Raw genomic sequence first — 12,398 nt, 5'->3', positions numbered from 1 at the left:
TCAGGAGTTCGAGACCAGCCTGACCAACATGGTGAAATCCCGTCTCTACTAAAAATACAAAATTAGCTGGGCGTCATGATGCATGCCTGTAATCCTATCTACTCAGGAGACTGAGGCAGGAGAATTGCTTGACCCGGGAGGTTGAGGTTGTGGTGAGCCAGGATCATGCCATCGCCCTCCAGCCTGGGCAACAAGAGCAAAACTCTGTCTCAAAGAAAATAAAAATGTTGGCCGTTTTGGCTCACGCCTGCAATGCGCTAGCACTTTGGGAGGCCGAGGTGGGTGGAGCAGTTGAGGTCAGGAGTTCAAGATTAGCCTGGCCAACATGGTGAAACCTCATCTCTACTAAAAGTACAAAAATTAGCTGGATGTGGTGGTACATGTCTGTACTCCCAGATACTCGGGAGGCTGACGCTTCAAGAATTGCTTGAACCTGGGAGGTGGAGGTTGCAGTGAGTGAGCTGAGATCGCACCATTGCATTCCAGCCTGGGCGACAGAGTGAGAGTTCGTCTGGGAAAAAAAAAACAAAAAAAACACAAAGTTTTGATAATAGACTCCAGCATATCTGTAATCCCAGCTACTCCTGGAAGCTGAGGCAGGAGAATCGCTTGAACCTGGCAGGCAGAGGTTGTAGTGAGCTGAGATTGTGCCACTGCACTCCTGCCTGGGCAACAGAGAAAGTCCATCTTTTAAAAAAAAAAGTTTTGATACTTCCTTGTTAGACCCTAGTTAATTGTCTTGCTTGCTCTCTGGGGTGGATACATGTCCCTGTGATTGTAATGTGCTGCTGGACAATTCTGTATTTAGTTTTACGTATTATGTCCTCAGAAGCCTTGAGTATGCCAGTGTTTTCTCACATTGTGCAGGGCCCCTGTCTGGGATCTCTTTTTTTACCTTCCTTGGATGCTGGATTTTCAGTGTTGCCTGGTTCACTCACTGATGAATCTTGTTGCTTACAGGTCCAGGTGCAGGTACAGCAGTCTCCGCAACAGGTCTCGGCTCAGCAGCTCTCCCCACAGCTCACCGTTCACCAGCCTACTGAGCAACCCATCCAGGTCCAGGTGCAGATCCAAGGCCAGGCACCACAGTCAGCAGCCCCCTCCATTCAGACCCCGTCTCTGCAGAGTCCCAGTCCCTCGCAGCTGCAAGCAGCTCAGATCCAGGTGCAGCACGTGCAAGCGGCCCAGCAGATCCAGGCTGCAGAAATCCCGGAGGAGCACATCCCACATCAGCAAATCCAGGCTCAGCTGGTGGCTGGCCAGTCTCTTGCTGGTGGTCAGCAGATCCAAATCCAGACCGTGGGTGCCCTTTCCCCACCACCATCCCAGCAGGGCTCACCCCGGGAAGGGGAGCGGCGGGTTGGCACAGCCAGTGTCCTCCAGCCAGTGAAGAAGCGCAAAGTGGACATGCCCATCACTGTGTCCTACGCCATCTCAGGGCAGCCGGTGGCCACCGTGCTGGCCATTCCACAGGGCCAGCAGCAGAGTTATGTGTCTTTGAGGCCAGACTTACTGACAGTAGACAGTGCCCACCTGTACAGTGCCACTGGGACCATTACTAGCCCTACAGGAGAAACCTGGACCATCCCTGTTTATTCTGCCCAGCCCCGGGGGGACCCTCAGCAGCAGAGCATTACCCACATTGCCATTCCCCAGGAAGCCTACAACGCAGTTCACGTCAGTGGCTCACCCACGGCCCTGGCAGCTGTTAAGCTGGAGGATGACAAGGAGAAGATGGTGGGCACCACATCTGTAGTGAAAAACTCCCATGAAGAGGTAGTGCAGACCCTTGCAAACTCTCTCTTTCCAGCACAGTTCATGAATGGCAACATCCACATTCCAGTGGCTGTGCAGGCTGTGGCAGGCACTTACCAGAATACGGCTCAAACTGTCCATATATGGGACCCCCAACAGCAGCCGCAGCAGCAAACTCCCCAGGAACAGACACCACCACCACAGCAGCAGCAGCAGCAGCTCCAGGTTACTTGTTCAGTAAGTGAAGACTTATCAGTAGGGCAGGCAGCCTGGTCCCTCAGGGCCCAGTGCGCAAAGAGCTTGCCTGGCAACCTCTGGCTTATTTACTGCTGTTACTCTTACAGTGATACAGTATTTAGTATTTGGGAGGAGAGGGGGAGAAACAGCACTTGAGGCTGTGCAACAGAAAAAAAGGTTTATCCTGGTACATGGAAGTAAATGAGATGACCAGGAATTGCTTTGGAGTTTTGGAGAGATTTTGGGTTTAAGTACCATGGACACTTCTTTGTAATCTCTTCTCAGGAAGAGTAAAGTTATAGGTGTAGATGAATGGGATACCTCAAGTGTGTCCCAGGTGCTGCTTCCTTGTATCATAAGTAAATGGTTCTAGCGAAACACTTGTAGTTTATCACATAGATTACAAATATCACTGGAGAGGCTGTGAGATTCTTTGTTCTGTTTTTCATCTTTGGGCACACAGTGTGGGTGAATTAGAAAAGCTAAAATATCTCTTAATGAGCCTGTTAAAAGTGATAACCATTGGGAGGCTTGAATATGCCGTCTATGCAGTGGGACCTCCCAAGAGTGTTTTTGTGTTACTTGAAAACGGGCAGCCGGGCAAGGTGGCTCACGTCTGTAATCCTAGCACTTTGGGAGGCCGAGGCGGGTGGATCGCAAGTCAGCAGTTCAATACCAGCCTGGCCAATATGATGAAACCCCATCTCTACTAAAAATACAAAAATTAGCTGGGCGTGGTGGCAGGCACCTGTAATCCCAGCTACTCAGGAGGCTAAGGCAGGAGAATCACTTGAACCCAGGAGGCAGAGGTTGCAGTGAGCCAAGATTGTACCATTGCACTCCAGCCTGGACAACAAGAGCAAAACTCCGTCAAAAAAAAAAAAAAAAAAAAAAAAATATATATATATATATATATATATATATATATATATATGGGCCAGGCACGGTGGCTCACGCATGTACTTTGGGAGGCCGAGGTGGGTGAATCACCGGAGGCCAGGAGTTTGAGATCAGCTTGGCCAACATAATCCTGTCTCTACTAAAAGTACAAAATTAGCTGGGTGTGGTGGCACACACCTGTTATCCCAGGTAATCCTACACGGGAGGCTGAAGCAGGAGAATTGCTTGAACCCGGGAAGCAGAGGTTGCAGTGAGCTGAGATCGTGCCACTGCACTCCAACCTGGGGCAACAGAGCAAGACTTTGTCTCAAAACAAACACACAAAAAAACTATTAGTGCTGGGTGCAGTGGCAGTTGCCTATAATCCCAGCAGTTTGGGAGGCTGAGGTGGGTGGAATGCTTGAGCCTAGGAGTTTGAGATCAGCCTGGGCAATATAGGAAGACCCTATCTCTACAAAAAATTAAAAAATATAGTCTAGTGTGGTGGCACACGCCTGTGGTCCCAGCTTAGATGCGAAGGTTGCATGAGCCTGGGAGGTTGATGCTACTATGATCATGCCACTGCTTTTCAGCCTAGAGAACAGAGTGAGACCCTGTCTAAAAGAGAACCGATTGGTGAAATATCTGGTCCCGTTAGAGTGGGATATAGCGCCTCTGGTCTTACGGGACTGATGAAGGTTCTGTGCCTCAGTGGTCATAGGCTCCTGGGAGTACATATGTATGTGGGAGCTGGCACAAACAAGTTAGATAAGGAACTGCACTTGGAAACATGGGCTGTAAGTGATTAAGCAAAGGTTGACCAGGTGGTTTCATAGAGGCAACATCATATTATCCTAGGTGGCATCATTAAAGACCTGCTAAATATCTAGCTGTTGGGCCCAGAAATAGAACAAGACAAGATTTTTTGCTTTGTACAACTTAGAGTCTAGTTGCAAAAATAAGAACTTATGATTTCTTTTCCTTTCAATTATTTATAAGGCAGAATAATTATGACATACAAAGACAAACTGGGAATTTAGAAATTCTAGGTTAAAAAGTCAACAGAGGCGTTTTTCTGGACAAAATGAGGTTTGAACTGTAGTTTGTTTGTTTATTTTTGAGACAGTTTGTTGCTTTGTTTCCCACGTAGGAGTATGGTAGTGATCATAATTCACTGTAGCTTGAAACTCCTGGGCTCATAAAATCCTCCCGCCTCAGCCTCCCAAGTAGCTGGGACTATAGGCAGACTGCCACACTCGGCATATATACACACACACACACACACACATATACACACGTGTGTGTGTGTATATATACACGTGTGTGTATATATACATACGTGTGTGTGTATGTATATGTGTATATATATATTTGTAGAGACAGGGTCTCACTATGTTGCCCAGGCTGCTCTTGAACTCCTGGCCTTAAGTGATCCTCTGCCTTGGCCTCCCAGAGTGCTGGGATTACAGGCATGAGCCACTGTACCCTGCCTTGAACTGTTGAACTGTGGTTTATAGTTTAGATAAACAAAAGAATGGAACAGCATAAATACAGAACCAAGGATGGACAGAAGGGACATGGCCTAAGGCAACTTGAGAAGGGAACTGTGGGAATGGAGTTAGTGTTGGGGGGTGGGGGTGGGGTTGTTGTTTTCCCAAAGCTGAGTTGAGTTTGATCTAATCTGTGATAGGAAATCAGGAATTTCCTAGATTCGTGGTAACGGGAGGAACCAAGTAGATGTATGTAGAATTGACTGCATATAGGAGAAACCAGCCAGTAGATTTGTAATAGGTCTCTGTGCTCAGCTTTTGTTTACAGAGATGGAGCCCATTAGGCCTCCCCTAGCTCTCCTGGACCTGATGGTCCAATTGCAGGTCAGTGCCTCATTTGGTACTTAGTGGTCTCTGTTTATAATTTCCATGTCTGGGACTTCCAGCAGGAGAAGATCCTTTCTGGAGTTCATTTTAGTGGGCCAGTGTTCTTCAGAGGCTGTATCTGTTTTGGGAAAGTCTTAGAGTGATTTACATGAAGTTATTATTACCAGAAATAGAAAAATTGTGAAGAATCCCAATTTTCCATCCTCAGGGAAAAATGCCAAGGGAAAGATGAGTTTGTCTATATATACCACAGATATCCCTCTGTCCTCCTATGCAGGCTCTGTGCTAGGAACTGGGGAATAGAGATGAGTAAGACAGTCTCTTCCACCCTTGGACCACTTTACAGCATGTGCGGAAGACAGTCAAGTTGAACCCTAAGGGGTGCTGGTGGCAAAATGTGTTCCTTCATCTGCCACAGGTCCATACCTTTTATAAAAGCGCTTATATCTCCTGTCTTTAAAACCAGATATATGGTGAAATCTGACTTCCTCACACCCACCTCCATCTATTGCCCCATTTCTCTGTTCTACTTTATTCCCAGCACTCTCAAAAAGCATTATCTACACAACCTGGGCTCCAGACGCTGTAAAATTTTCCCTTCAACTCATGACTAAATCTGTTCTTGTCAAGGTCAGCAGTGACCCCCCTACAGCCAGTTCAGACCAGCAAGTATGTATTTATCCTACAGCAACACACAACACAGCAGCCCATTATTGAGTCTTTTTTTTTTTTTTTTTCTTTGAGACGGAGTCTTGCTCTGTCTCCCGGGCTGAAGTGCAGTGGCTCTGTCTTGGCTCACTGCAAGCTCCACCTCCCAGGTTCATGCCATTCTCCTGCCTCAGCCTCCCGAGTAGCTGCAACTACAGGCGCCCGCCACCATGCCCGGCTAATTTTTTTGTATTTTTGGTAGAGATGGGATTTCACCGTGTTAACCAGGATGGTCTCAATCTCCTGACCTCGTGATCCACCCGCCTCGGCCTCCCAAAGTGCTGGGATTACAGGCGTGAGCCACCGCGCCTGGCCGAGACTCTTTTTCTTTAGACTTGCATGTTATTACACATTCCTGATCTTCCTCCTACCCATCTGAGTCTTCTTTATTCCCAGGAAACTTACTGGTGCCATTTCCTGTCTCTGAATCGTACATGTTGATGTTCCTTAGGGTTCAGTACTTGGCCCTCTTCTCCCTAAGGGATTTCTTTCCATTGCCATGGTTTCCAGCATCTCCAGATGATTCTTGCTGCTGCTGAAGATGATAATCACTGGTACTATCTGCCAGTACTACTGTTCTTGATATTTAACATATTCTTCTAATTTTCACATTAAATTTACGAAGTTTGTACTAATATCTATTTTACAGATGAGGAAACTCAGGCAAAGAGATTAAGTGACAAGGCCAAAGCCATGCTTAAAAAGTGGCAGAAGTGGCCAGGCGTGGTGGCTCACACCTATAATCCCAGCACTTTCGGAGGCCAGAGGCGGGTAGATCACGAGGTCAGGAGTTAAAAGACCAGCCTGGCCAAGATGGTGAAACCCCATCTCTACTAAAAATACAAAAACAAAAAATTAACCAGGCGTGGTGGTTGGCAAGTATAATCCCAGCTACCTGGGAGGCTTAGGCACAGAATTGCCTGAACCCAGGAGGCAGAGGTTGCAATGAGCCGAGATGGTGCCACTGCACTCCAGCCTGGGCGATAGAGTAAGACTCTGCCTCAAAAAAAAAGTGAGGCCAGGCACGGTGGCTCATGCTTGTAATCCCAGCACTCTGGGAGGCCAAGGCGGGCAGATCACGAGGTCAGGAGACTATCCTGGTTGACACAGTGAAACCCCATCTCTACTAAAAATACAAAAAGTTAGCCGGGTGTAGTGGTGTGCACCTGAAGTCCCAGCTACTCAGGAGGCTGAGGCAGGAGAATGGCATGAACCCGGGAGGCAGAGCTTGCAATGAGTGGAGATCGTGCCACTGCACTCCAGCCTGGGCGACAGAGCGAGACTCTGTCTCAGAAAAAAAAAAAAAAAAGTGGCAGAATTGAGATTCAACCCTGGACGGGCTGGTCCTGAAGCCTGTGTCTTAATCCGTGTGCTGCATTGACACATAAGTCCAAGTCTCTCGGCCATACCTTCCTCTGTTTGGAACCTTTTCCACATATTCAGCTGCCTACTTAGCATTTACTTGGATTTATTGACAATGCCTCAGATCTTCATTGGCACCACTTCTAAAACTGTCAAAAACTTCCCTGTCTCAGAAAGTGATGCTGCTCTCCACCCAGTTGTTTCTGGTTTGGAGTCATCTTTGTGTCTGCCTCCTTGCTCCTCACAGCCAGTTCATTAACAAGCCATTGGCTGGGCGCAGTGGCTCAAGCCTGTAATCCCAGCACTTTGGGAGGCCGAGACGGGCGGATCACGAGGTCAGGAGATCGAGACCATCCTGGCTAACACACGGTGAAACCCCGTCTCTACTAAAAAATACAAAAAACTAGCCAGGTGAGGTGGCAGGCACCTGTAGTCCCAGCTACTCCGGAGGCTAAGGCAGGAGAATGGAGTGAACCCAGGAGGCGGAGCTTGCAGTGAGCTGAGATCCGGCCACTGCACTCCAGCCTGGGCGACAGAGTGAGACTCTGTCTCAAAAAAAAAAAAAAGCCATGTTGCTTCTACCATCACACCTCTCAAAATCTCTTATATCATCTCCACTGCCACCACTATAGTCTAGGCCACCAGTACTTGCTTCCATTCTTGTTCTTCAATTTATTCTTCATAGAACAATGAGAATAATCATAAAATGTAAGATCATGTCACTTCCTAGCTTAAAACTCTCCAAGGGCTCCCATTATGTGTAGGAACAAATTTACACTACATTGTACAATACTCTGTATGAGTAACTTTCAAGCTGGGTTGCATTATTGCCTCCTCCATCCACTAATAGACATTTGGACACGTTTGGAAGAATTTTTGGAAGATGCTTGGGAATGTTAACTGACATTTAGTGGTTGGAAGCACACAGTAAAGGGGGCCTGCTACAGAAGCACTGCCTCCCATGCTCTGGCCACTGCCTACTTGTTCAGCTAGACTCCTGGATTTCCAGTTTGGGTAAATGGTGTTGCCATTGAACGAGGGAGGGAGGTAACTCAGGAGAATAGATCTGGGCAGGGAAGATAATACTTTGTAGATGTTAGTTGGAGTGGCTATGAGATGTTCAGTTGGAGATATATAGTACCCACTGGGCATATTAAACAGGGGGTAGGGGCGGTAAGGGTTCTAGCTTGGAGGTGCATAGCGGTCACTTTGACAAATACGGATATCCAAACTGGAAAAGTGGGTGAGACTCACCAGGGAGAACATGTAGTTGAAATTAGAAAGTGGGTCTATAGAGTAGCCCCATAGTTAACAAACACGTAAGGGTCTGGCAGAGATAAACCTAAAGCATACACAGAAAGAGCTGCCAGATGGCTGAGGGAGGTCCAGGAGAGTGACAGGAAGCCGAGCAGAGTGCAAAGGACAATGTTGTAAGTGACATTTTTTTTATGTGCCAGAAAGGTCCGGTAGGTTAGGGCCAAAGCATCCATCGCATTTGACCCTTTCATTTCAGGTGTATGCGAGTGGGGAGTACAGGGAGGGTGGTAGTGCTGGTAGTGGTGGCAGCAGCTACTACAGGCCACCAAGAAGAGATTGCTCATTTCTGGGGTAGACAGAATAGTGATTGGAGCCCTGAATACAGCATCCAGATCAAAGGTCTATGGAAATCAGAAAATGAGTCCTCAGGTTAAAAGTAGAAGAAAGGGCAAGAATGTCTGGGCCCAGCTATAGATTTGGCTTTGAGCAAGACAGTAATTCATGACAAACTTTTTAATAAAACAGAGTAGGGGAAAGATGGGTTGCTTCCTGAGCTAAGAAAGTACTTATTGACTAGGTAAAGGGAGGCTTGGGCCTGTGGGTGGCGGGGAGGAGGGGACATCTGTGTGGCTCACTGAGAGGCTTCTGGTGCTATTGGGTCCTCTGGCCCTGAGCTCAGCTGCCCTCCTGGTCTGTGCTTGATGTCTTAGAGGGGCATGATGGTTGGCAGTTCATGGAACTGTTTCAAAGAAATGGTTTGAGTAATTTTTTTGTGTGTGTGGTGATCATTGGATTAGCCAGTGCAGTTAAGGAGAAAAATTGATGCCAATAATTTTCTTCACAACACTGCGGATTGAAGCAGCTCTTTGCCCTAGACTGTAATTTAATACATGTCAGTATTCTGGGCCTGATGCAAAGCTGTGCACACGTTTTTTGAATTAGTGAGTGAGTGAAACTAGGGCTTTGGGTGATTTGAATTGATTTCTTACTGTTTTATTGCACCTTTGAGAATCCAAGCACATTCTTTTTTTTTTTTTTTTTTTTTGAGACAAGAGTCTGGCTCTGTGACCCAGGCTGGAGTGCAGTGGCACCATCTTGGCTCACTGCAACCTCTGCCTCTCAGGTTCAAGCAATTCTCCTGCCTCAGCCTTCCAAGTAGGTGGGATTACAGGCGCATGCTACCTCACCTGGTGGCTAATTTTTTATATTTTTGGTAGAGACAGGGTTTCACCATGTTGGCCAGGCTGGTCTCCAACTCCTGACCTGAAGTGATCTGCCTGCCTCGGCCTCCCAGAGTGCTGGGATTACAGGTGTGAGCCACCTCACCCAGCTCAAGTACATTCTTTGAACATGTGGTGACTCAGTTCTTGCCCTTCAAAATCAGAGTCCAAACTAAAAAAATGGAAAATCTTGGAATTTTATTTTTTTAGGGTGTAAGGATCTCTTTAGAATCTCCCCAGGCATGGTGGCTCATGCCTGTAAGCCTAACATTTTGGGAGGCCAAGGCAGACGGATCACCTGAGGTTAGGAGTTTGAGACCAGCTTGGTCAACATGGTGAAACCCCGTCTCTACTAAAAATACAAAAATTAGCCGGGCATGATGGCAGACACCTATAATCCCAGCTACTCAGGAGGCTGAGGCAGGAGAATGCCTTGAACCTGGGAGGCCGAGGTTATGGTGAGCCAAGATCATGCCACTGCTCTCTAGTCTGGGTGACAGAGCAAGACTTTGCTCAAAAAAAGAATTTCAAAAAGTAGGAAATTGCAAAGTTGGGAGTCAAGACCAGCCTGACCAACTTGGAGAAACCCCATCTCTACTAAAAATACAAAATTAGCCGGGAGTGGTGGCACATGCCTGTAATTCTAGCTAGTTGGGAGGCTGAGGCAGGAGAATCGCTTGAACCTGGGGGACAGAGGTCGAGGTGAGCCGAGATCCCGCCATTGCACTCCAGCATCCAAAGAACAAGAGCGAAACTCTGTCCCTGCCAAAAAAAAAAAAGAAATGCTGAGTCTCAGATCCCACCCTTTTCAATCACAATATACATTTTGATATAATCCCCAAGTGATTTGTTTGCACATTAAAGATTGTGGGGGCCGGGTGCAGTGGCTCACGCCTGTAATCCTAGCACTTTGGGAGGCTGAGGCAGGTGGATCACCTGAGGTCAGGAGTTCGAGACCAGCCTGGCCAACATGGAGAAACTCCGTCTCTACTAAAAATAAAAAAATTAGCCAGGTGTGGTGGCACACACCTATAATCCCGGCTACTCAGGAGGCTGAAGAAGGAGAATTGCTTGAACCCGGGTGGTGGAAGTTACAGTGAGCTGAGATTGTGCCACTGCACTCAAGCCTGTACTACAGGAGCGAGACTCCATCTCAAAAAAAAAAAAAAGAAAAAGATTGTGGAAGCAGTGCTTTGAGCCAGTAGTTCTCGGTGGTGACCAAACATTAGAATTACTTTTTTACTCGAGGAGTTCTTTTGTTTTGTTTTGTTTTGTTTTTTATTTTTCCGAGACAGAGTCTCGCTCTGTCACCAGGCTGGAGTGCAGTGGCGCAATCTTACTTGAGGAGTTTTTATACGATTGATACTTTGCTCCCCCTCAGAGAGATTCTGGGGTAAGTCTGGCTATTAGTGTTTTTAAATAAAAGATTTGACCGGGCACGGTGGTTCACGCCTGTAATCCCAGCACTTTGGGAGGCCGAGGCGGGCATATCACCTGAGGTTGGGAGTTCAAGACCAGCCTGACCAACATGATGAAACCCTGTCTCGACTAAAATTATAAAATTAGCTGGCCGTGGTGGTGCATGCCTGTAATCCCAGGTACTTGGGAGGCTGAGGCAGGAGAATCACTTGAACCCGGGAGGCGGACATTGCAGTGAGCCGAGATTGTGCCATTGCACTCCAGCCTGAGTGACTAGAGCGAAACTCCGTCTAAAAAAAAAAAAACATTTAAAAGTGCAGACAAAGCTGAGAATCACTGCACTAGCCCAGTTGCAGTGCTGCTTTTGCTGTCCCTGGGGCAGGAGGTAGAACTGCAAAGCTTCTTAAAAGTAGGACAGCAAGGAGTAGAGAAATATTTTCTTAAATAAATGAACTACACATAACAATTTTCTGGCAATTTTGCTGAAGGATCTAATATAAAACACTATTGACACATTTTCATGGTTTCTTTCCTATAGGCTCAAACTGTCCAGGTTGCTGAAGTTGAACCACAGTCACAGCCACAGCCTTCCCCAGAACTTCTGCTTCCAAATTCTTTGAAGCCAGAAGAAGGGCTTGAAGTATGGAAAAACTGGGCCCAGACCAAGAATGCTGAATTAGAGAAGGATGCTCAGAACAGATTGGCACCCATTGGGAGTGAGTGTCTGGGAAGAAGAGTGGGCTCTGTCTAAAATGCAGTGGTACTGAAGTAACAGGAGGACAAAATGGCAGAAAAGTGGTATCCCCTGTCTGGGGGAAAAGAGAGCAACATCTGTAATAGTATGTTGAATTCAGTCCTAGCAACAAGCAGTACTGACCCTGTGTACATAATAAGCAGGATGTGTGGGGTTTGCGCAAAACCAGGCATTTTTAGACATACGGGTTTCAGGAGTTGACCCTACCAGACCTGAACACAGTGGCTTCTGGGAGGAAATGGGAACCAGGTAGTAGGCACTCACTCAAGCCCTTCTTTCTTGGCATTAGGCTCATATACTCACATGATAGGCCAGTTCTGACATTACAGGCGTGAAACATTACAGTAGATACAAGTGACCATTTCTGTCCCAGCACCCTCATGGGCAGTATGTGTTCTGAGCCTTCCAGATATGGACCCCCAGGACCTCTATTCGTCCTGGGTTGCCAGGACCTCCATTCATCTTTGGGGCTTTCGTTGCAGGGCGCCAACTGCTGCGATTCCAGGAAGATCTCATATCCTCTGCTGTGGCAGAGTTGAATTATGGGCTCTGTCTAATGACACGGGAAGCTCGAAATGGAGAAGGTGAACCCTATGACCCAGATGTGCTCTACTATATTTTCCTGTGTATTCAAAAGGTAGGAAACAGATCTTCATGAGAACATGTTTGAGCTGTGTTCCTGTTGGATGTTTGCTAGTTTAGTTAATAAAATGACAAACAAGAAGTTAAAATAAGGAAGTTCTCTTTCAGGTATATAATGAGTTTTAAAATGCACATTTTTTTAAGTTTTAAAAACGTACATGTTCACTTTAGAAAATAAGAGCCGGGGCCGGGCGCGGTGGCTCACGCCTGTAATCCCAGCACTTTGGGAGGCCGAGGCGGGCGGATCACAAGGTCAGGAGATCGAGACCACGGTGAAACCCCGTCTCT

The 12,398-nt window shown here is 47.1% G+C and overlaps 1 protein-coding gene across 8 annotated transcripts in view; it reads left to right on the top strand.

Annotated features, from left to right (window-relative positions):
• QRICH1 (glutamine rich 1) overlaps window positions 1–12,398 on the top strand; it is a 71,311-nt gene that overhangs the window by 38,717 nt on the left and 20,196 nt on the right. For all 8 annotated transcript variants that reach the window (XR_012431130.1, XR_012431131.1, XR_012431132.1 and 5 more), the window contains 3 exons: window positions 961–1,992; window positions 11,253–11,430; window positions 11,951–12,105. Coding sequence is in view for 5 of the 8 variants with exons in the window: in XM_015445876.3 (XP_015301362.1) it covers window positions 961–1,992; window positions 11,253–11,430; window positions 11,951–12,105 (1,365 nt within the window). In the remaining 3 variants the exon portion in view is untranslated. The remainder of the gene's footprint in view (window positions 1–960; window positions 1,993–11,252; window positions 11,431–11,950; window positions 12,106–12,398) is intronic.

This window comes from Macaca fascicularis, chromosome 2 (assembly GCF_037993035.2).
Source record: "Macaca fascicularis isolate 582-1 chromosome 2, T2T-MFA8v1.1".
In the NCBI taxonomy this organism is placed as follows: Eukaryota; Metazoa; Chordata; class Mammalia; order Primates; family Cercopithecidae; genus Macaca; species Macaca fascicularis.
The sequence above is the reverse complement of the archived record's forward strand: the minus strand, read 5'-3'. Positions and strand labels throughout refer to the sequence as shown.